Source organism: Cervus canadensis, chromosome 26, assembly GCF_019320065.1.
Source record: "Cervus canadensis isolate Bull #8, Minnesota chromosome 26, ASM1932006v1, whole genome shotgun sequence".
In the NCBI taxonomy this organism is placed as follows: Eukaryota; Metazoa; Chordata; class Mammalia; order Artiodactyla; family Cervidae; genus Cervus; species Cervus canadensis.
Window position 1 is genome coordinate 49,594,381 of NC_057411.1, and position 25,839 is coordinate 49,620,219.

At 48.7% G+C, this 25,839-nt stretch overlaps 1 protein-coding gene across 2 annotated transcripts in view; it reads right to left on the reverse strand.

Annotated features, from left to right (window-relative positions):
* AFAP1 (actin filament associated protein 1) overlaps positions 1-25,839 on the reverse strand; it is a 147,780-nt gene that overhangs the window by 92,555 nt on the left and 29,386 nt on the right. For both annotated transcript variants that reach the window (XM_043447567.1, XM_043447566.1), the window contains exon 2: positions 236-364. In XM_043447567.1, coding sequence (XP_043303502.1) covers positions 236-362 — 127 coding nt within the window. In that variant the 5' untranslated portion in view covers positions 363-364. The remainder of the gene's footprint in view (positions 1-235; positions 365-25,839) is intronic.

Sequence of the window (25,839 nt, forward strand, 5' to 3'; positions counted from 1 at the left end):
GTTGCCAATGCAGGAGAAGTAAGAGATGAGGGTTTGATCCCTGGGTTGGGGAGATCCCCTGGAGAAGGAAATGACAACCCACTCCAGTATCCTTGCCTGGGAAATCCCACGGACAGAGGAGCCTGGTGGGTAAGAGTCCATGGGGTTGCAAAAGAGTCAGTCATGACTGAAGCGACTTAGCACTAGGCCAAAGGAGACTGGTAGAAACCAGACTAGAAGTCTGAGACAGACGTACCTTTGGTTGACTGTATCCTCAGCAGGATGTCTGTGATGACTGCCTTCTTCTCCCTGACAGTTGAGGTGAGATACTCGTGGTCCAGGAGTTCAAGAAAGAGACGAAGTTCAACTATTAACTCTTCCATTGCTAAAAATAAAGGAGAGGAGAAGGGTACCGTGAGACCCGTCAATTTGCAAATGTCAAAATATGAGTGAAGAGTTTTACTCAAAGCACTTTAGGTTTAGCTTGATGGATGACTCTGGTTTTCCAACATGAAAAGCAAGTGAGCTAAACAGCAGGTCATCTCAGAGGCTCATGCATCATCTTCTAGACCGATGTGCTCCTCAGTCACTCCCTGCTCTGAGGCGATGGTATTCAGCTGGGAGGAGATCCAAAGCCACGCTGCCAAAGATGGAGTCACGACTCAAGAGCCTGACACCATCATTTGGTTTAACTGCATGATATTAAATTTCAGTGTCCAGAAGGATAGACGGGAGTTTAAAACGCCAAATAGTTTTCAGATAACCACTAGGACGTGGTTTCAGAAACTCAACATCCAACCCTGTACTTCTGCAGGGCTGGCTCCCTCCCCAGGAAGGCTGAGCGCATTTACAGTTACAACAAGGGTGCCGGGGAGGACCTCGATGTCAGCTCAAGTCCTGACTTCCGTCATGCCTTTCATTTCGAGGGTTAAAGCAGATTCTCCCTCTGACTCCCACAGGACAGGACCACAGGGCTGACGTCAGCGAGCTTCACCCCACGACGTGCACCTCTGAGAGATGCCAACACTCCTTCAGGGCATCCACGAGGTCAAACTATTTTCACGACACTGTGTCATCATTCACTAGTTTCTGCACTAATGGTGCAAATGAAAGGGAGGTCAAGCTGTCGGCATCTTAGTGCAAATCAAAGCAGTGACACCCAGCTGGACTCTTGGTCACTATACTCTTCACTTACACACTGGCGGTAAAAATAAATAAAATTTATAGAATGCTACTTTCACTTAAGAGCGCCTTTGATGAAGCAGTAAAAATCATTACTTTTATTAGATCTCAGCTCTGGAGGAAACCTCTTTAACATGCTGTGTGGTGAAGCAGGAAGAACCATGACAAGTGTCTGAGCCGTGAGTTACAGGGAGCCACCGTCTTCATGCAGAAGAAGAAATGAGAGACGAACCACAATTACCCAGACCTGAGAATGCGACCAACATTCCCTCAAAAATGAACAAACCTTGTCACGTCCAGGTAAGCAACGACAGCATTTGTTGCCAAGGATACAGTTTGCGCTTCCAGGTGAAAATAAGAATTGCGAACACAGGCATCCAGCACCAGGAGCATGACGGCCTCTCAGCAGAGACCTTCCCAGTGAGGCTGGGATGACGCTGAGGAAGGTGATCGCTTGGCGTATCCACATTCGGAAGATCTACACAACTTAGGAAACCATGATGTCATAAAACCACATGTCGGTAAAGATCCAGGTAATGTGCAGAATAAGCTGAAGACATCCTCACGTAACAGAGAAAACATCACCGACTCAATGGACATCAGTCTGAGCAAACTCCGGGAGATGGTGAAGGACAGGGAAGCCTGGTGGGCTGCAGTCTACGGGGTCTCCAGGGGCCGGACACGACTTAGCAACTAAACAGCAATAACCGAGAGGAGGTGCTCTCTGACACAGCGTCAGAGACCACATTGCCACTAATCGTTAAGAAACTACCACTTGCTGAGTTTCAATGTAGGGTCAAAGAATATCCACAATTTTCTGGAAAGGCACTAAAATATTCTGCTGTTTTCCGAGTACACATCTGTGTGAGGCCAGACTATCTTTATGTACTTCCACCAAAACAATGGTTCATAACAATCAAAATGCAGAAACACACACAAGAAACCAGCTTTCTTCTATTAAGCCAGATACTGAAGATACCTGCAGAAACATAAACAATGCCACTCTCTCACACACTATAGCACTTCAGTAAATGCAATTACTTTGCATAAATATATTAATAAATATCTCAAAAAGCTTCCAGACTTAAATTCTAATATGATAAATATCCACAGATATAACCACACCAATAAAAAGTTCTTTTGGATTCTCGACATATATTTTGAAACCAAAAAGTCCTAAGCAAAAAAGTTCAAGAACCACTGGTCAATGGGATTCTTCCCAAATCTACTGAGGTCTACAACACCCTCCAGAAAAAAAGATCCCAACTGAGGCCACTCTTTTTATAACTACTAAAGTTCCCATAATTTTAGATAAGTGGGCAGTGAAATGTTAAATGAGTTCAGAGCAGACAAGGTGTGTCCTAGGTGGCTCACTTTTCCTGATTTCCCCTCCATGAAATGAAGAGGATGGAGGAAGCTAGTCTTTACGGTCTTTTCCATCAGGAAGACAATTTCCTGATGATTCTAAGTAGAAAACAATCTCATCCACACCTCAGAAACGAAGGGCTGCTAGTATTAATCATGATAGCCAAATATGTGGAAACAACCCAAACGTCCTTCAGTGGGTGAGTGGGTAAATAAAATGTGGTCCGTTCTTACAATGACAAATGATTCAGCCTGAAAAAGAAAGGAAGGTCTGACACATGCTACCCCATGGGTGAACTCTGAGGACATTACGCCAAGTGAGATCAGCCAGTCACGAAGGACAAGTGCTGCACGATCCCGCTCACGTGAGGTCCCCAGAGCCGTCAAACTCACGTCGCTGTTGTTTAGTTGCTAAGTCGTGTCCGACTCTTTGGGACCCCATGGACTAGAGCCCGCCAGGCTCCTCTGTCCATGGGATTTCCCAGGAAAGAATAATGGAGTGGGTTGCCATGCCCTCCTCCAGGGGATCTTCCCGACCCAGGGATCGAACCCACATCTCCTGTGTCTCTTACACTGTAGGCAGATTCTTTACCACCGAGCCGCCAGGAAAGCAGTACAGTGGTGGGTGCCAGGTGCCGGGGGAGGGGAGGGAGAGTCAGTGTTGATGGGCACAGAGTTGCAGCTAGGCAAGACGGAAGTGCTGGTGACGGGTGGTGCTCACGGTTGCACAACTGTGAATGCATGTAACGACACTGAATTATATACTCAAAAAGGCTTAAAATGGGAAAATTTATGCTACATGTGTTGTTCAGTCACTAAGTCATGTCCAGCTCTTTGCGACCCCATGGACCACAGCACGCCAGGCTTCCCTGTCCTCCACTGTCTCCTGGAGTGTGCTCAAACCCATGTCCATTGAGTCAGTGATGCCATCCAACCATCTCATCCTCTGTCGTCCCCTTCTCCTCCTGCCCTCAATCTTTCCCAGCATCAGGGTCTTTTCCGTTGAGTCAGCTCTTCACATTAGGTAGGCAAAGTATCTGTTTATTTCACCACAATACAAACAAAATCAACCTTGCCCAGAAATTGAAGGACTGCCAATAGCTATAAGCAAAAAATGTTAAAAATGTTTATGGATCTATGTTACGCTTGCAGGACCCACTCTTCATCACCATCTGTATACTCCTTTATCAAAAATGCCTCTCTCACATTTGCCAGATCATATTTATCCTGCAATTCTTCCCTGGGGTTTCGTCTAGCAGCATCAAAATATCTGAAGAGGACTAAAGACAGCACCTGCCCTAACCCATCTCCCTGTGCTGCCTTCACAGAGCTCTCCTTGGGGATCCACTGCAGGGCTGGGGGTTTCCTAGAATCACCACTGGGATCCTGCCCAGTCCATGGCCTGCAGAGAACAGTGCCCTCAACTACAAGCTAGACTCTGAACAGCGGCATCTACACCACCGGGCCCAGCAGACCAGCCGCCAGCCCCGCTCCCAGGCCATAAGAGCTGGACCACCCTAGCTCAAGCTGGTCAGTCTTCCCTCTGTACATCTCGCCTGGGACTCGAACTCTTAGCCAGTTGCGATCTCTGGAACTGAAGACGTGTGAACTCAGGAGCTACGGAGCTGCCATAGGCACCTACGTGCCGGGGAGTGAAAGTCATTAACAGAGGAAGAAAGCATGAAGTTACACCCTCAAGAGGACATGCAGATACTCAGAGGCAAGAGAGAGGACGCGCCAGGCTGACAGGGTGCAGGATGGATTCCTGAGACCGTCTTGGAATTTTTTCAGTTACCTGTGAGCCTGGGCTGCACGTGAATTGCCTGAGATACGTGCATCCTTGTCATAAATTTTCATTTCATTGTTTACTAAGCTACTGTGTGGTTTTCTTTTCACCTGAAACGGCACCCAAAAGAGTCTCAAAGCAAAGCTCTTTTTCGCACCTCAGAATGCAAAACATTCCCAGATCAGAGACTCAAAACCATTAGAAAAGCTCCACGTATCAAGGATGTCCCACAGACTGAACAAACCCCATTTATCCTTAACAGGCCCTTAAACACCCTCTCCCCTAGCCTTCTCTAATTTAACATCCCCAGCAAGCTCCTCCCAACTCAATCCCTCCCAAGTCACTAAATTCTTTCCTCTCTTACCAGCTGTGCTGATAACCAGGCGCTGACTGACCTTAAGATTTGTTTTTTTTCCTCAAAATAGCTAGTCAGCTGGTTAAGAGCAGGCTTTATGTTCTGCTTAACTCCGAGGACCTTCAGCAGCCCAGCGGTTCAAGCCACGAAGAAAGCACGCAAGAACTGTTGATGGGCAGATGTGGGAGAAGGAGAGTTTTCTGAGAACCTGCCGCGTGAAAGGCACTGTGCTCGGCATCTACGTGGGACACTTTAATTCTCACAATGATGCTGTGAGGACTCACTCGGCCCCACAGACAGGGGGACCAGAGGCCAGGGCCCACCTGTTCCCCGACACGGCCATCACAGGCATGGAACACTATTCTAGCCCCTTTACATGTATCACTTCATGCAGGCTCCCAACAATCCCAGGAGGCGGAAACTGGTCTCACCCCATTTTACAGGTGAAGAAACCGACGCTCAGAGGTTGCCTAAGGTTATGAAGCAAATAAGTGTCTGAGCACCTCCAGGTAACAACATGCTCACAGCCACCCAGCTGGAACGGAGCAGGACAAGTCTGAACGCAGCTCTGACTGCAAAGGCCCTGCTCCGACCATTTCATGATAATCACGCCGTGGATGACCTTCTGAGACAACACCGGCCTGCTGAGCGGCAATGGCCATTTAAACAAACAAACAAAAAGATTTTATTGAAATGTTGACTCACAATGCTGTTAGTCTCAGCGGACTGATGCAGTTCTATATGTATGTGTGTCCTTTTCTGGATTACTTTCCATTATGGTTTATTACAGGATATTGAACACAGTTCCCTGTGCTACATGGCAGGTCCTTATTAGTGACCTATTTTATACATAGTAGTGTGCACACTGTAATCCCAAACTACTACTTTATCCTTCCTCCCTCCCCTTCCCCTTTGGTAACCATAGGTTTCTTTTCTATGTCTGTGAGTCTATTTCTGTTTTTGAAAAGTGAGTAACTCCTCCAAATTATGTCATCCTTAAAATGAGACGATTATTATGTATCCCAGGACTGTAATGAGGACAAAATGAACTGATATCCACACAGAGGCAGGCATGTCACAAACAGTAGCGGTTACTGTTATCACAGCACATGCTCATGTTATTAGAACTTCACTTTAAGCCTTGGGATCCTCGGACACGGCAAGAGGACACAACCCACAACTTCCTATCTTCTAAAACTAGGAAGTCCTTAAATACCTACACACGGTATAAGGAAAGTCTTGAAAGACTACTATGTACATATGCAAATACATCTGAAACTAAGTGAAATAGACAATTTCACAGAACAGAACAAAATTTACCAAATCATTACAGAAAGCTTATACAGGCCAATTTCCATAGAGGAAGCAAAGAAAGTTAACAAAGAACCAGCCTCACAAAAAAGCACGAGACCCAGATGGTTTTACAGGGGAATTGTACCAAAGCTTAACTATCAAGATTACTACATACATTTTTCCAGAGGATGGAAACAGATAAACAATTTCCAACCCTTTCTTTTTTTAGGAGTTGGTACAAAAATGATGCTTAAACCTGATGGAGATAGCACCAAAAAGAAAACTAAAGGCCAACCTTACTTATAAATATCAATGCAAAACTCCTAAATAAAATATTATCAAACAGAAATCAACACAACACCTTAATAGCACACATGACCAGAAGAAACCCATTCCAGGAATGCAAGGACGGCTCCACGTCAGGAGAGCTGCTGAGCACTGTTTATAATAGCCAGGATGTGGAAGCAACCTAGATGCCCATCTGCAGATGAATGGATAAGGAAGCTGTGGTACATATACACCATGGAATATTACTCAGCCATTAAAAAGAATTCATTTGAATCAGTTCTAATGAGATGGATGAAACTGGAGCCCATTATACAGAGTGAAGTAAGCCAGAAAGATAAAGAACATTACAGCATACTAACACATATATATGGAATTTAGAAAGATGGTAATGATAACCCTCTATGCAAAACCGAAAAAGAGACACAGATGTGCGGAACAGAATTTTGGAATCTGTGGGAGAAGGCGAGGGTGGGATGTTTTGAGAGAACAGCATCAAAACATGTATATTATCTAGGGTGAAACAGATCACCAGCCCAGGCTGGATGCATGAGTACTCGGGCCTGGTGCACTGGGAAGACCCAGAGGGATCGGGTGGAGACGGAGGTGGGATTGGGATGGGGAATACATGTAAATCCATGGCTGATTCATGTCAATGTATGACAAAAACCACTACAATATTATAAAGTAATTAGCCTCCAACTAACAAAAACAAATGGAAAAAAAAAATAGAAGAGCTGCTGATATCACTCACATATTAACAGAGCTAATGAGAAGATCAGATGATTCTCCCCACAGAGGATGACAATGCCTTCAAGGAAACTCAATACCCATTCCTGACTTAAGTCAATAAAATGGGAATTGGTACATATTGCCTTAGTTTGGTAAAATATATGCACTGTCATAGGCTGAATGTTTGTGTCCCCCTCTCCAGTTCTGTTGAAACCTAACCCCCAACGTGATGGTTTTAGGAGGTGGGGTCTTTGGGAGGTCATTGGGTCATGTGGTTGGAGCCGCCACAAACAGGATGAGTGACCTTACAAAAGAGACTCAAGAAAGTGCTCTTGCCACTTCTATCATGTGAGGTCACAGTGAAAAGTCAGCCATTTGCAACCCAGACAAGGCCCTTCATCAGGATTGGACCAGGCAGGCACCCTGACCTTGGTCATCCAGCCTCCAGAACCGTGAGAAACTCATTTCTGTTGTCTGTAAGTCACCCTGTTTGTGGTATTTTGTTCCAGCATCCCAAATAGACTAAGATATCAACACATAACAAAAATTACATCTTCCTTAATGAAGAAACACTCCGGGCATTCCCAGTAAGGTCACGAACAAGTCAGAGAAGCCCATTTTCTCTACTGCTTTTAACACTGCATTGGAAGTATTAGTCAATGCAATCAGAAACTTAAGAATGGAAAAGAAAAGAATAAAATTATCTCTGTGCACAGCTGATATGAAAGCATACCTAGAAAATGGAAGAGAATCCATGATAAAAGGTAAAACTGTGACCAAAAATGTTAATAAAGTAGGATATACAAAAACTATTGCTTTTGCATAGCATTCCGCCTGCAATGCAGGAGACCGTGGTTCGATCCCTGGGTCGGGAAGATCTTCTGGAGAAGGGAATGGCAATTCACTCCAGTATTCTTACCTGGAGAATCCCCATGGACAGAGGAGCTTGGCGGGCTACAGTTCATGGGGTTGCAAAGAGTCAGACACAACTGAGAGACCAACACTAATACTTTATACCAAACAATAAACAGAAGATATAAATAGAAGAGAAAATTCCATTTAAAAAGGTGACTTAAAACACCTTTGTAAATGATGTAAAACTTACATAAGGAAAATTTCAAAGCACTTCTGAAAGACAAAGGAACAAACCTGAACAAACAGAAAGCACCCCTTGCTTTTGAACAGAAAACTTAACATCAGAAAGATGTCAATTCATTCCAAGCTATGAGGTAAATTTAATGCAAGCCCAATACACATATAACAAAGGTTGTTTTGTTGTGTGTCTCAAACTAGACAAATCGATTCTAAGATTTATAGGGAAAAATAAGGGATATCTAAGACAATGAAGAAGGGCCAGCCATATTCTCTATTAAAACATAACAGAAAGGTCCTATCATTTAAACGGTGTTATACTGATACACAAATTCCCAATAAGATCAATAGTATGGAACAGAAGGTCCAGGAACAGACCCATAGGATAGCCTATGTATCATAGGCTACATAGATATACCTCTTTTAAGACCTCTTAAAAACTGGTGTCAGGACAACTAGTAGCCATTTGGGGCGGTGGGGGGGTGGGGGGAGATAAAATTAAATACTTACATCAAACATAAGAAAAAAGGCTAAAGATACTTTAGAATCTTTAACTATGAAATATGAAACCATTGAAGTCCCAGAAAAAAATAGCAAGCGAATTCCTTTATAACCTTGGTGTGGGAAAAGATTTTAAAACTATAACTCAAAATCAGATGTAGAAGAAAAGACTGACGGGTGAGCCTGTAAGAAAATAAAAGTCTGAGCCCCCAGGGTAAGGACTGAATTAGGGCCCTCATCTCCGCCACCCGCCCTCACACAGACGGCGCATCCCGTAAACTCGCGGGGCGGGGGGCAGCTGAGGATCCCTGGCCAGCCGTGCACCTGCCCTTTATGGACAGTCTCCAGGGGCTGGGTCCACGGTCAGGACCCTGGAGCACTGGTTTCACAAAGTCCCATCTCTCCCCTCTCACTAAGGACCACTGGGCCACACCGGAGGCACCTCGGAAAACGCCCCCCTACATTCTTCTTTGCAGTGACTTCTCCTGACCTTGTAGCAGAATCTGAACTAGCCCCTGCTTATTTTTCCAGACTCAGTTCTCCCCACCCCCCAGCCCACAGCTCTTCTGAATGACTCACTTCCCACATAAACCAGGCTTGCTTTTGCCCTGGACCTCGGCTCACGCTGCTGCGCTGCGCCTGAACCCTGGGTCCCTGTCTCCTCTCCCAACACACACCCCCTACACACCCCTGTTACCCGCCACCTCTTACCTATCTACCCGTGGAGACCCCTGCCCACCTGCCCTGCAAGCTCTTCCCACCCTATCTGAGACCACAGTTAATCCGTCTCTCCCTCCACCCGACACGAGGCAGGCTGAAGTCAGGGACCCTGTGTGACCTCTCTCTGTACCTAGAATGCTGAGCACAGGCCTGACGTGGGAGCTGGAACAATGCAAGACCCTCAATAAGTGTTTGGTGGATTAATTCACTCGCTCGTTTCCAGAGCTCCATAACAGACAAAATTCCTAAGATTTGCTCTGAAGAGAAAGTTGCAGAGAAAAACACCACGGATTGCCGCCTCCCAGTCAGTGACTGCATCTCCTGTGGATAGTCTTAGAGCAAGCGCGTCGAAAGCAGGACAAGAGCGATCCTGGCAAACTCATCTTCTCAGACAGCCCAGTCCTCACCTGGGCAGGGTCTGCTCTGCTGAGCCTGCGTTGACCACAGGAGATCACGCGGGGAGACTCGGTGGGGACAAAAACGGGTGGCACCGAAGCCAAGGGGCCAGCGCTCGGCAGAGCACTTGCATATTTTCCCTTATAGGGCTGCAGTTGAGACTCTTCATGCAGACTCTTCCAAATATTTCCACAGCCTCTGCAGATCATCTAAATGGGCTGCCCAAAGGTTGAGCTGAGAAATCTCAGAAAAGCAGCTCCGCTTTAGATGCTGTCTGGCTGGAAAGTTTCCCCCGGGCAGACTACGTCTAAAATTCCCTCAAACTCTAGCTGACCGCTGTTTGAGTGACCGGATGACTCTGAGCACAGACCGCTAAGACTGGGACTCCCGGTGCCCTCATCTATAACATGCGGATAATAACAGTCCTGGGCTGGTTGGCAAGACCACAGTGGAGATTCCAGAAGCTGCTGTGAATAAAGGAAGGCCTCTGAGTTCAGGACATCCAATCAAGGGTACTAGTTTAATCTGAGTCTGCAAAGACAAAGTCAATAAATAAGGTCCCTACTCTGCTCGTCACGGTGTCTGAACTGGACTCAGGACAACGAGGGCTCAATTTCAGCACAGATTCTGAATCTTTAAAACATTTATCAATATCCCAAAGCAAAGTCTGTGTCTTTAAAGGAGGAGGTGCACGTATGTATATTCTGAATCCTAAAACTCCTCCCTTCTGGATTATACACAGCTGGCAAGAAGCTCCCTAAGGAATCAGTATAAAAATCCATAGGACAAAAATAAATAAATGAATAAATAATCCACAGGAGACATTCTTTCCAGAAATTATGTGATTCTTAAAGGTCATATTAATACAGGGATGGATGATGCAAGCCCTAATAAAAATATCCTGCTATTGTTTCGAAGAGAGCAAAAGACAAACCCTAGATCTGGATGTGTTTTTTAATTAATTGTGATAATGTGTGTACCCTGACAACACCGTAGGAACCAGATTTCCTGATTCGTGAAGCCTGATTCATAAGTTGGTGTGAGACTTGACAAAAACCAAGCTGGTTGCTGAGAAGAGTTTTAAATACTATATCAAGAGTATATATTTTCATTCCACTTACATCAGTTCAATTTAATTCAGTAGTAAGTTGTTAAACGTGACCTTGTTTAAGACACTATACTTGATGTCTTCAAAGGCAAGTCTCTGACACCCACGGGATCACAATCTAGAGCAGCAGATAAACACCTGGACTCATGGAACCACACTCCTATGAAAGACAGAGTTCCGAGTCGTCAGGAAAAGTGCCATTGATCGAACTCCATCTTTGGAAAGGTGATCTGTTCTGGTAGTGGCACTAGGGATGAAACAGCGCAGTGACACGCTGGAGCAGGAAGAGGCGTTCTCAATCAAGAGAACATGGAGAATGGCAGCAAAAGGATGGATTAGGAAAAATGCACATTATTACATTTGCTCTACATAAGATTATAAGATTATAAAAAATGCTCTTATTATAAGAAGTTTTTTAAATATTTACTAAAAAAACTTGCAAAAATACTTGAGGACCTAATTATAGAGTATGCAACGATAAGCAAAACAAACACAATCTTAACATTCAGGCTGGAGAGAAAAACAGTATACCAATAAATAAAAACAGCCAGGAATTATGGTGGGTTCTATGAAGAAAGCTTCCACTGAGTATTTTAGGTCAAAGTCTCTTGCTCCTAATCCCTGCTGTCTGGGGTCCTCTGCTTTTTAACAACAGCCAAAAGGTGGAAAGAACACGTGTCCACTGATGGATGAGTGAATAAACGAAAAGTGATCTATCCGTACAATGAACTGTGATTCAGCCTTTAAAAGGAAGGAACTTCTGAACTTCCCTAGTGGTCCAGTCATTAAGACTCCAAGTCCCACTGCAAGGGGTACAGGTTCAATCCCTAGTCAGGGAACTAAAATCCATGCACCATGCAGCCCAAAAAAAAGGAAGGGACTTCTAACACATGTTACACAGGGGTGAATCTTGAGGGTACCAAGTTAGGTTAATAAGCCAGTCACAAAAGGACAAACACCTAGGACTCCACTCAGATGAGGCCCCCAGAGGAGTCAGACTACTAAAGACAATAAGTAGGACGGTGGTTGCCCTGAGCTGGGGGAGGGGGATGGAAAGTTAGTGTTCAACGGATGCAGTTTCAGTTTGGGAAAATGGGAAAGTCCTGGAGATGGTGGTGATGATGACTGACCAGCTACGTGAATGCAGTTAACGCCACTGGACCATAAACTTCAAAATGGCTAGAATGGTACATTTCATGTTATATATATTTTACCACAACTTTTAATACATAAATGAAAAAAAATAGCTCATTCCCAAGCTCATAAACACACAAGGACTCCCAAGTGCTCACCGACTAGTTCTAACCTTGCCCAGCAGTAACCCCTGTGAATCTGGCCCCAGTGTCCTTATAAGCTCATCACCTGCCACACCCCCACCTCGCGCTTCGGTGTGGCCTGATCCAGCCACCTCTCATTTTCAGAGTTCCCTGTGTTCCTGCCCACCCTCAGCAGCGCTGCTTTTCTGAAACACCCTTGCCCTGCCACTCATCTTCTCCAACCGAGATTTCTGTAGGTGCAACCAAACATCACCTCCTCTGCAAAGCCTTCCCCAACCTGACTCAGTGGAGAGGCAATGCCTCTCACCTGTCTACTTATCTGTCAGCTTCTCTGTAAAACAGGAAAACTCCTCACTAGGCAAGGGACGACTGAAAATTGAAAGAAAAAGAAAAACCGGTACTAGTCACGATAGCATTAAAATACACGAAACACTTAAGGATGAACCTAACAAAACATGTGTGAGACCTATAAACTGACAACTGTGAGGTGCTGCTGAGAAAATTTGGTGAAGATCTAAGCAAAAGGAGAGATACTATAATCATCTGTTTGAGAGGTTCTCCCCCAAATTAATCTATAGACTCAACACAATCCCAGCAGCTTCTTTTTTTTTTTTTAAGAAAACCTGTATTGCAGGGCGGACTGTAAAATGCATGAAAATGAAACAGATTAGAACAGCCAAACACCGGACAGAAGAAAGCAGTGTTGAGACCCCAGGTCACCTCATGTCGAGACTCAGCTCAACCCATGATAACCAGCTCGTGCGGTATTGTGTCTGGACAGATCACAGAGACAGGATTATAAATCCCCACTAAAATCGTTTATTTCATATGCATCTGCATATACGTTCATTAATCATCGGGTTAATGCAAATTTAAATCACAGCGAGATGCCCTCATACGTCTACCAGAACGACCAGAATTCGGAAGACGGCTCATAGCAAGCCTTGGCAGCAGAATCGCAGCTTCCCTGCAGGGAGTCCATGTGGTACAATGTCACAGAATAGCTGGCAGTTTCTTAGAAAACTGAACAGACATTTACTATTTGACCCAGGAATTCCCCTGGAAGGCATCCACCCAGGAGAAATTAGTGCCCATGTCTACACAAAAACAGCAGCTCTGCTCATATTAACCAATAACTGCACACGAGCTAAACAACCAATAAGAAACATGTGGCTAACGACAAACAACACCGGCAACAAACATACGGGTCACAGATAGCAAAGCACTCGTACAAGGGAGCGTTTCTTAGCAAAGCAGAAACAGACTACCCCACTGCATAACTCGGATGAATCTCAAAGAAGGACCTAAGAGAACCGAGCTAGGCACAGAGGAAGACTCGCATGGTCCCATCCAAAAGGCGGACCTAAGTGAACAAAGCGAGACACAAAAAGGCAGACTTGCATGATCCCATTTTTAGGAAATTCTAGAACCAGCAAAACTAATGCGCAGTAACAGAAAGCAGTGGCTGCCTTGGTCTGAGCAGGTGATGCCCCTGTTCCTCTGTCTTCACAGCCTGGTGCTCTGGGCTGAAGAGTTAGAGGTGGAGAATTAAGAATCAGAGAAAAAAAAAAAAAAACACAAAACTGGAACTAGTCAAGGCGAAGTAAAATTAGAGAGAAGACACTGCTTATTTTATCTGATCATGCTTGGATACGGGGAATTTTAAGAAAATCCAGGTAAATGGAGTTTTAAGAAAAGATTCTGCCACCCAACAGCAACAGACAGGAGTGAGAACACGGGACTGGTCTAGCATATGGAGCACTAACTCTGCTTTTGCAAGGATGAAAGCAAGGTTCAGTCCCAGGCAAAGACTCAGAAAGCTTTAATGAACCAAGTTCTCTTCCCGACCACAAAGCTGTACTGCACCTTTATGCCTGAATGAGTTTTCCTTCTAATCAGAGGAAGGAACAAAAAACAAAGGGGAAAGGAAAGGAAGACTGAACTGATAACGTGGCCTCGTTGAAACCACCACAGGCTTTCTCCACAGGTCACTGGGGAGGTGGATGAGCTCAGCCCACATGCCTGGGAGGAAGGAGCACCCCAACCGGCTCTGGCTCCCCCCAGAGATGACAGAGCCCCTTCAGCGGGCGAGGTCAGAGGGAGACGCCCGGCTACAGGAGTTCGCGGACCCTCCCCACCAGGCATGGGGGGAGGCCATGTGCTGCTGTTCCCAAAGAGCCCAATGAGGAAGTGAAGACCAGGCCGGGGGCAAAGGGGAGGAGCCAATCCCCGGCCCCCAGGCCTGCATCCTCCGTCAGCATCCCTTCTGTGGTCAACATCACACAGAGGCAGCGAGGGGCTGAAGCGTTTGCGGACACGCCTGTCCCCCTCCCGGTGGAATTCTCCCACCACATGTGCTTCTCCCCTACGGCTCTGGGGTCACAGATGGAGCCTTGGAAGGAACAGAGACTCCCAGGTTTGAGTCCAGCTGATGGCACACCTCTGTCTGGCTGCTTCCTGTGACACCACCCTGCCTTAAAGCCCTTGGGGACGGTGCCAATTCAGGCCACTGGGCACAAAAGGGGCCCTGGCACCATCCCCAAATGGAGAAGCATCACTTAGAGAGTGCTGACTTACCAGTCACAACCTAAAAGTTGAGACTTATGTGTTTTATTCGGTGGGAATTTTTAGGACTTCAAGTCCGGGAGACAGCATCTCTCTAGTAATGCAAAGAGAACTGCTCCGAGGAGGCGAGGGGTGGAGCCAGGTTATACAGAAGCCTTACAACAAAGGGCAGGTAGTCTGGACATCAAAAGATTATTCTAATTAAAGAAAACCAGGTATCCCAAGTTAAGGAATTCAGCGTTTTTCTGTGTGTGGAAAGACGCCAGTCTGGGCTCACTGAAGTCACTCCTTTCGTGTCCCTATCTCAGCAGTCTAGGCCAGTATCCTGTGATTTTCACATCCTGCTTCCCTCAGTGCTCTCTGTAGGAGCAGCTACAGCCTCACGGCAGGTATCCCTCTCCTTCCCGAGGGCCCTTAGGACCCCGAAATTCACATTCAGAGGGCCAGAGTCGCTGAGGGCTGTGACATCCTGGTTTACTGCTAAGGCAGGAACACTCCATTTCTCAAAAGACACGGAGGCCTCTCAATGAAGAATGAAAGCCTGCCCTCCCTGCCAGCCCATGCCGCGGCCACTAGCTGCCCAGTCAGAGCACCTAAGGCTCTGCAGACATCCAGAGTGACCGCGGAGACAGCAGGCCCCGGGGAGGAGGAAGCAGCGAGAGTCCAGGGTGGGAAAGCCGCTCACTCCCCACGGCGGGCGGGGTAGGGAGGCCCAGGGTCACCAGGACGCGCTGCCAGCTGAAAGACATCATGTTTGTCACAACGGAGACGAGCTATTTCCCATTACACGCCACTGTTTCACACGTCCCACCAGATTAACCGCATCTCTCCGGCCACTATTTGACGTGAATTTTAAAAGCCTGACTTAATTAAGTCATGTGAAAACAGACCCTTGGATCTGGTGGGTACAGAGGAGGCAGAAGCTTCCTGGAGGCTGACAGAACCTCTAAGACTTTAGATCTTCCCAGTGGGCAAGCTCAACAGCCTACTCGTCCCCAGAACTGCCCCAGTGACAGATGGAAATGGTGACGCTGTGGCATGCTGGCTTTTCTTCTCGGCCCTTCTAAAGCTCTGCAACCACAGTGCATCTGAAACCTCTCCCTTGACCCCGGCCAGCTGTGCTGAAATTGCAGACCATCAGTCAAGGAAACTGGAGAAGGCGATGGCACCCACTCCAGTACTCTTGCCTGGAAAATCCCGTGGACAGAGGAGCCTGGTAGGCTACAGTCCAGGGGGTCGCAAAGAGTCAGACACGACTGAGCGACTTCACTTTCACTTTTCACTTTCATGCGTTGGAGAAGGAAACGGCAACCCACTCCAGTGTTCTTGCCTGGAGAATCCCAGGGACGGCGAAGCCTGGTGGGCTGCCGTCTATGGGGTCGCACAGAGTCGGACACGACTGAAGCGACTTAGCAGCAGCAGCAGTCAAGGAAAGCAGGGAGGGGAGTCACACAGGAGCATGAGAATGGAATCTCCTCCTCAAGACGGAGGGGCAGGGGGCGGGTCACAGCAAGTGGTCTATCAGAGAGGAAACACTGTACTCACCACCAGTACCAGTACTCACGCATCCTCTGTCCTAACCTCCTCGGGTCAGGCAGGAGACACTGGGGCCCAAGGAGATGGAGGGATCCGCCCAGTCATGCCACACGGCGGGCAGTGCTGGGGTCTCAAGCTTTCAACTGGTCTAGAATTCTCGCACGCCACTAGTGGGCTGGGACAGCCCTTTCCACTCAGGAAAGTGACACTCGACTGTGACACCGACAGGATGTCGGAAAAGATGTCAGTTCTGCCTTCACAGCTCCACAGTTGATCATGCTTTCAATATGAAAACGCTGAAGCTAAAAGGATCCTTTCCAATGCTTGCTTTCTGGAAGGAAAGTACTCCTCCAGCCTGGAGTACTATAAACTACTGCTTCTCACAGACTCTCTCGGGCTACAGCTCACGGGGTGGTCTTATGAAAACACAGATTCTGGGAATCCCCTGGTGGTCCAGTGGTTAAGACTTGGCCCTCCAGTTCCGGGGGTGTGGGTTCAACCCCTGGTCAGGGAACTAAGATCCCACATGCCTCATGGCCAAACCGCACCACCCCACCCCACCCCCCAAAAAAAACCATAACACAGAAGAAATATTGTAACAAATTCAATAAAGACTTTAAAAATGGTCCACATCAAGAAAAAAAACTCTAAAAAAAAAAAGAAAGAAAATGCAGACACTGATTCAACAGGCAAGGATGGGGCCTAAGCGTCTACAGAGCCCCCAGTCCACAGGGTCCACTTAAGAGAAGCCAGGCCCTAAACCACACTGAGTGGTTTAGAGACGAGAGGCCCGACCCACTGCAGCAGGCCAGCTGCTTCCCTGCTGTGAACGCTGAACCACAGAGAGCAAGCGGATGTGACCTGGGCTGGATCCACCAGCCTCCGAAATCATCTCCACTCCTGACGGAAACCCGGTCCATCGTCCCCTCCTTCGCTGCCCACTCTGTGACAGGCCTCCGCCAGAGAAGCCCGAAACCTGGCCTCTGAACTCACTGGGCTGCTATCACGTGTCAGCGTGAGCGGCGAGGCCCCAGGCCCTTCCTCCATCTCCAACTCATCTGACAGCCCAAGAGGACAGGCCTCCAGGGCCCCTGACAGCAGGCACTGGAGGAGGAGGAGGTTCGCCCTGCGGGGGGAAGGCAGGGCGGGTCTCTCTGCCCCTGCTCCCAGGCAGGTGGACCCCAGCTCGGCGGGGCGTGGATGGGGGAGGGCGCGGGCACCCAGGCCTGCGTGACATACGCCAGTGTGTTAACAGAAGCCAATTAAAGACGGCAGCTGGCTTCCCAAGAGCTTTCGGGCTTTGGAGTGCGGCGCCCAAAGAACACATGACCGGGGATCTACAGAAACACGAGGCCGGCGTGGCCTCCCGGCGGCAAGGGAGCTCGGACCCCCTGGTGCTGGAGAGACCAGGATGAAGCTCCGCCTGCCACGTGCGGACGTGGCCTTGAGCGCAGGGGCACACTCATCCATAATGCCCACTCCCTCCATATCCTGTCATAGCCTATCCTATCACCTGCTCCTTCCAGAAAATGAGCGTGAGCACAGCCCTGTCAACGGGTTTGGGGTTTTAATATCTTTATGTGGAAAACTCAGTACGGAAAAGTTTTGACTATCACCACCATCACTGTATTAAAAAAAAATTTAAGGGTAATCTCCACTCCAGTACTCTTGCCTGGAAAATCCCATGGACGGAGGAACCTGGTAGGCTGCAGTCCCTGGGGTCGCTAAGAGTGGGACATGACTGAGCGACTTCACTTTCGCTTTTCACTTTCACGCATTGGAGAAGGAAATGGCAACCCATTCCAGTGTTCATGCCTGGAGAATCCCAGGGACGGCGGAGCCTGGTGGGCTGCCGTCTATGGGGTCGCACAGAGTCGGACACGACTGAAGTGACTTAGCAGCAGCAGCAGCAGCCACCTTAAAGGGAGTTATAAGGATTCAACAAAGATAACAGGTAACTTTCCAGTACAGAGCATTCACAGCACACAGTAAGCTCTCAATAAACCATAGATCTTCCTCCTCCAGAGAAACTGAGTCTAGTCTCCCTCTTATACTCCGCGAAACATCAGTAAACCTAATGGGAACTGCTCTCCCAAACACGTCACTCAGAAACATTAATAACAATGTAATCTGCATGATCGACACTGTCATTTCATAAACAGAAAACTCTCAGGAAGGATAAATAACTGACCCAAGGACACGAAACTCCAACCAGGCCCATGCACCCCCTTCTCACGCCCGGAAAGGCTCCAGCTCACCTCATTTCTTCCAGCTCTGCTCCCCACCCCTGTACTTTATCTTCCACTCTCAAACGTTTAAGGAAAAAAGAGACACACTGACAGAGAAGGAGCAAACGTCATAAAAAGTTTGGGGAATCTGGGTGAAGCACAGACAAGAATTCTTTGCACTGTTTTTGCAACTTTTCCGTTAAGTCTGACTTATTTCAAATGAAAGAGGTAAAAAAGAAAAACCAAAATCCAGTCTCTCCTTTTGTGAACTCATCCTGTCTCCCCCTGGCCAACCTGGGGACAACCCCCTTAAGCCCATCCATTTTTTCATGAAACATTAATGACCCCTTGACTTTCTTATCCTACTGTGCTTGGCAGTGGGAATATTAAAAAAAAAAAAAAATCATAGCCAACAGTCTATCCTTAGACAGTTCTCAAATGAATAGAAAGGAGAGATATACAGCAGAGAATTTTTAAGCCATGTGATGAGCATCTTACAGAGGGAGCAGAGCTACAGAGACAGGCTGATAAGATGCGGAACCTCCTCGAGGTGACCCACGAGCTGTCTCTGCGCCTGATGGCACTCCCGGCACAGCGCTCGCAAAGCTCCGACCAGCACACGTATCAGTTCCCTGCACCCGCCGTCTCCCAAGAGCTGGTTGGTCCTACAGCCTTGCAGAGCCCCTGCCATGACCAGAACATGCATGAGGCTCAAAAAGCAGCGGCTGAGCGAGTAACAAGGACAAGAACGAGGACAGTCAACGTGCAGGAAGGGAATACTAGACATGCGGATATGCAAGCCGTGTTTTTCTTGTTGCAGGCAAGGATGGGTTCACAAGCTCCCCCTCCCTAAGAAGGGCAGAAGTCGAAACATGCCCCACTCTACTCAGCACTCTTGTGTGCTGTGAGTTCCCAGCACAGAGTAAATCTCATCATTAACAAACCGAATATGCACCTAGCAAGCCCCAGCCTCTTACGGAATCACCCCCTCCACCACCCCATCCCCAGGGCAGAGGCAGGCTGACCAGTGATGCCAGGGAAGGGAGAGAGAAACAGAAGGAGGCCTGGGCTTGGGATGCTTCTAAACCAGAGAGAGCAAACAGGAGCCTGACTGACCGTGGCCACCACAGGGGCTATGGTCTTCTTAAAAAAAAAAATGTATGCACGTGTGTGTGTGTGTTTAGGAGGGCAGGAGGGCCCAAGAATTCAACAGGCCTGATCAAGAAGCCTAACAGTGGTTAGCAAATGACACAGCCAAAAAGTACCTGGCTGTGTTTCAGTTATTCATGGCTTAAACTGTCTTCAAACTCATGCACTTCCCTTACGTCTGAGCCATAGCAAACACCTCCCACAAGGCTGCCAAGAGAACAGCTAACTGACACATTTGGCCAGGAATGAGCTCTCCATATCAAATTAACACTGAATAAATCCTGACTTCTTAGACCTTCGAGAATGACATTCTTGACAATTACAAGGACCGCTCCAAAAATCTGGAACGCTGCAAGGAGGAAGAACCGTGAAAGAACACGGCCACATGTCCAAATGCTTCCCAGCCCGCCTGTCAGAGAATCGAAGCGCTGACACCCCTGAGCAGACGCCTCCGGTCCAGTTTCCTCAGCAAACTGTCCTTTGCGTGGATGTCTGGGCTAAATGGCCATCATTTTCTGGGCCCTGAAACCGTGTTCTAAAATAAGGAAGGAAGGAGACCCAGACGCGGCCAGAAACGGCCAGATGCTAGGAAACCAACACAGACTGAGTCAAGTGCAGGGCGCGATGAGGATGGGGAAGCAGGTCCCCCCTCAGGGAACGATGACTTCACGTCTGCCCGCGAGGTGGGCAGCTGTCACCAAAGGCCACCCGCCCCCACCCCGCCCACACTCTCTCTGAGGAGGTTCTAACCAAAGTTGCCTTTGAAAAGAAATATAAATATACCACACAGAACTCCCTTCTGAAAGAATGCCTGGCAACCAGCAAGAAACGGTAGGCAAGAACGTCCCCGGTGGTCCAGTGGCTAAGACTCTGCACTCCCTAGGCAGGGGGCCCAGGCACCACAACTAACACAGCCAAATAAATAAATAAATGTTTAAAAAAAAAAAAGAAAGAAAGAAACTGTAAACAAACTTTTAAAACTGTACAAGCCTCCATAATTGTGTTCACACTGCCACACTCCAGCTCGGGCCTGCTGTTACATGGCAAGGATGCACGAACTCATCAGAACAAAAGACTGAATGACAGGATAACGTTATGCAGGTACGAGAGGAAGCATGCATCGCAGCGCAGAGCGACAGCCCCAGACACAGCGTGGTTCCAAGGCTACCGCGAGCGGCATCAGGGTCAAAGGCAAATTCGCGACTCTGGCCCTCTTTCTGACTCATCCAGACGGGAGAGGCTGGACACGATGACCTCTGTACTATCTAGCTCCACCATCCCAGCTATTGGCCCAGATTTCAGTACTCACCTCCCAGCTGGTACACAGACAGAAGTGTCTCCTTTGTAGCAAGAGTAAACGTCTGTGTTAAATGCAGTCTGAGGCCTACGCTACAAGCATGAACACAGTCATGTAACGTTACACGATTTCGAGGCAAATTCACAAGTGAGATGTGAGAGGGAGCCATCTGTCCGAGGCTGCCTCGTGGGAGGTGGAGGAGGGGCTCGTGCAGTGCAGCTGATGCCCCCGTTACACTGGAAACTTCTCTGGTCTCATGCACACCCCTGACTTCCTTCCGACACCCAGTTTCAAGTATTACAGACTTTTCCACGGCTTTCCCAGCACAAGGGACGAAGAGGCCCCTGTTCCCACCACCTGGTATCCCCTTTAGCAGAACGATACAATTCCCAGGCTACAGGAGGACCGCACCGCGGAGTGGCAAAGCTGACCTCTGCTGGGTCAGCAGGAGCCGCAGCAACACCTCGCCTCGGACTGCAGCCCTGCCGGGCCTCGGGGGCCGTCACCCTGATGAGAGAGCAGGGGGGAAGGAGGAGGGAAGGGAAGGCGGGCAGGACAGCTGGGCAGGCAGGAGGGGACCTTCGATGACTGAGCCGTCCAACCTCGAGAGAGGCAGGGAACGTGAAAGCTCCTTCAAATTGAATGGTGTAGCTCTGTTACTCTTTTTTCTAAACACTGAAGTAAACTCTTGACTCAAGACAAAACAGAAGGCCCGTCTCTGGTGTGCAGGGTCGTGCCTGGGTAATCATTTAGAAAAATCCAATTTATGCTGGAAGTGTCACGCTTTTGTGTAAACAAAGTCCCAGGGCCTCTGCAGCAGAGTTCACCTCTCATTCAGACGACTTGTGTTTGCTTCTGTAATTAAACAAAAACATCACCCAGATTTGAAGGACAGAAGAGGAGACAACCTTTCGACAGCTCGGCTTCAGAATCTGGGTGGTGCAAATAAACTCTGATGCATCCAAAGCAATCAGCAACCTGACCTTACCGACTGCCAGGAGCAGCCCCTGTGGACCCAGGAGGGCATGAGGCAGAGCTCAGCTGCTGGCGGGGGAGGGGGCGGAGCCTCCCCCGGCTCCGGGGAGCAGCCAGCCAGCCTCAGCTCCCAGTGCAATGTGAGCAAGTAAAAGCTATAGATGGCCAAAGGCCTAAACCCACACCCACCTCACCATCTGCTCCTCCGTCATTCAAATTCAAAATTAATAAGCCCGCTATTAGAGGGCAGGGTCGCCGCTGCACCTGTTACTCTAAAACGGTGTGTAACGCCCGGCCACGCACAGTAGCGCCTCACCAGCTCCGAGCCGTATCTGACACAGTAGCCTGACGTTCTGGATGGAGAATGTAAAAGAGAAATTGTAACTCCCTGGTTTGACTGACTTTTTTTTTTCCTTTTTCTAAAGTTACTGTTCTCCCAACGTCTTCTCTGGTCTTACTTGATTTACAAAATTCAGGAGAAAATGACAGGCACTGTGAAATATAAAAGCTTGAGGAAAACGGCCACGCTCTCGGGACACAGGGCTTGTAAACAGCATTTTAATCTGCTGGGTTATTTGTTTTCCCCAGCGCCTGTGACACCAGAGAACAGTCTCTCCCTTGCTGTTACGTATTCAGAGTCAAGGCAGACGGCTTCAGCAGCAAGCAGGATGTGTGCTGAGCACCTAAACAGGATCTGGGAAGACAGGCAGAGGTACTGATCCCAGCTCTACCTGGGTGTGTGTGTGTGTGTGTGTGTGTGTGTTTGCTCAGTCACGTCCAACTCTCTGGGACCCCATGGACTGTAGCCCGCCAGGCTCTTCTGTCCATGGAATTCTCCAGGCAAGAATATTGGAATGAGTTGCCTCCTCCAGGGGAATCTTCCCAACCCAGGGATGGAACCCACATCTGGCATCTCACACATTGGCAGGCGGATTCTTTACCGCTGTGCCACCTGGGAAGACTCTGTGATGCTATCTGGGTGACCTGGGGCAAATCACATTCTTGTGCCTCGAGCTTTGCTCTTATCTGCCCAGGAATTTATCAGCCTGGGATTTCAGGCTCCAGCAGCTCTTCACGTAACACACACGGCAGCACCACATCCCTCCATGAGAAGCTGGGACACGCAGCTGATTTCCTGCAGGGCCCGTCTCTGTGACTGCACTCCAGCCCCATGCCTTCCTCCAGGTGACAGAGCTGGGATGAAAAGCCACTGGCAGCCACCTGCACAACCAAAACTGCTGACACTCTTCCCCGTTCCCTTTCAGACAGCTTTGTCCAAAAGCATTTTTCCTGACGTGGCAGAAAGAAGGAGAAGAACAGGTTTTTCAGCCCATCCATTCAAGAAGTATTGATTAATCCAGGCGCTGGGCCCTGGTGACAGAGCAAGTGAATGCAGGAGACAGTCACCTCAGCCCTCGGGGAGGTGGGGAGGAGGAGACAGACAAACCAAAGGACACCGCAGACAGTGAGAAGTTCTCTCGGAGAAAAGTGCAGCGGCAAAGAGGAGAAGGGATGTGTCCACCGCAAGGGAAGGCTCGCCTCATGAAACACACACAGGGAACGGGCATCGGGGGAGGGACAGACAGACTGAAACCGAAGCCTGTGCAGAGGGACACTCTCCTCCCCTCCACCCTTCCCTCCTCAAAACGGGGGGGAAATGCATGTGTCTGCTGAGCAGGGAGGGGACACAGCACTTCAGGGCAAGGTTTTAAGACGGCTTCAGATTTCAGTGTCTGATAGCCCAAGTCGTGCATTTCAAGGCTAAGTCTCTAAACCATATGGCCAATGGCTGAATGCCTTTTTTTTTTTTAATGAGAAGCATTTAAATGTGGGTAAATGTGTTTGTTTGTGTGACTGCTTCGTGCTCGCGCCCATGCAGACGGGGTTAACAGACGGTCCGTGTTTTGCTGCATTTGCCAGCTTGCGGTAAAGAGGCTTCCACGCCTGTTCTAATTGTTTATAAATAGCACAAACATCCAAATGTGCAGATTAAGCCAAGCTGTGCCTTCAGCCACTGCTGCCGTGATGACAGCAAACGACAGTGGGCCAAATCGGAGGGCTGTCAGACAGACGGCACGGGGGCCCCGTCTCTCCGGGACACGTGAGGCACAGGAGGCAGCGGCTCAAGGCACACAGAGCCTGCACTTCGCCCGCGGGTACACACTGCTTCCCGCGTGTTCTGCTCCATCGGCTCAGACGACGCTCACGTCGGCTGCTGAAGGTGCCATGCTTTTTATCATAACCAGAGTCCACCTCCTCAGCACCGACCGTGGTCTGGAGGCCTACGGCAGACACAGCAGAGGGCAGGTGCAGGGCCTTCTGACTTGGAGAGCCCCGCCACAGCCCAGACTAAGAGTCAGAAAACATCTGAGCAGAAGGTGGAAGAGCCCACCACTATCCATCCAAAAGGTCTGCACAGACAAGTCAGAAAAAGGAGCCACAAGCACACAATGAACCACTCAGCCTCGCTGTTGCTCAAAAATGCAAAGTAAAACACGCCGTCTGTTACATGTCACACTGACAAGCCACGGCTTCAAACAATCAGTGTCAGTGAGGATGCAGGAAGACGGCCGCCCGTGCCCTGCTCACGAGGCTGTGGGTGGAGACCACCTTCGCGATGAACCATGCGGCACGTCGATCAGACCACACGTGCGGTCACGTTCTGTCATCTTCTCACTCCCAGAACCATGTTCCAGGAAAATCATCAGAGATGCACACCCAGGTCTACAAACAAGCATTTTCATGACCTGTAACGGCACTGTGAATTGTAAACTTCACGTTTCTCACGGTGCATAAACCTTTACGTCACAATTTGAGACAGTTATAAGTCATGTTCTGAAAAAATGTTTTAGTGATAGGAGAAAAATGCTCACTGGTATTTGCTGAATAAAAGAGATCTCAAAGATATACAATACCCATTTTATTTAAAAAAAATATATATATATACATACTTACTAAAGCTTAGAAAAGAAAAGGTCCTCTTGTCAGGGGTCCCCACAAATACCCCCAGGCTCGATAGTCAGCTAGGAGGACTCACAGGACCAGGTCTGGGTTCCGGCTCTGCTGTCAGAGGGAGAGGGTCGATTTTTGAGCTGAAAAATAAGACGTGTGTCTGTGTCCTGCTCCTTCAGACAGACACACTCAAGAGCTGTGGGATTTTGCCTTGTTCTGTTTTAAATTGGTCACCCTGTGCAGCATGTGGAACCTTAGTCCTCCAACCAGGGATCGAACCGGTGCCCCCTTGCCGTGGAAGCATTGAGTCTTAATCACTGCTCCACCAGGGGAGCTCCCCAGAGCTGTGGTTTATTATAGCAGGAAGGTACAAGGCAGCGTGGGCAAACCACAAGGCACAGAGGGTGAAACCCAGGGGGAAACCAGACGCGAGCTCCCAGGAACCCCCCCCCACCCCCGCCCCGGTGGAGTCACACAGTGTCAACACCCATGACGCTCGCCCCTCAGCCCCGGGAAGCCCATGGAGGCCCAGTGCCAGGGATCTGACTGGGGGCTGGCCACACGGGCCCGCTCTGCCTGGCAGATCAAACCCGGGCTCCCAGGAGGAAAGCAGGTGTTAGGGCTTCGCTGGTGGCTCAGCGGTAAAGAATCCACCTGCCAATGCAGGAGATGTGGCTCTGATCCCTGGGTCGGGAAGATCCCCTGGAGGAGGGCATGGCTACCCACTGCGTATTCTTGCCTGGAGAGTCCCAGGGACAGAGGAGCCTGCTGGGTACAGTCCACGGGGCCACAAAGAGTCAGACAGGACTGAGTGCAGCGCACAGCACGTGCTGTCTCCACCCCAGCGGGGGCCCAGGAGGGCAGGGCCGCCAGCAGGACGGTGGGCCGTCCTGAGACCCACGTTCCCAGAGCCCAGCCAACTCCATCTGCCTCAATAACACACGCGGGCTTGAGATCTTCCAAAATGGAAAAGCACACAGAACGCGGAGAATTAGAGCCATTATCTTGTAATAACTTCTCGTGAAGTGTCATCTATAAACATACTGAATCACGATGCTGCACATCT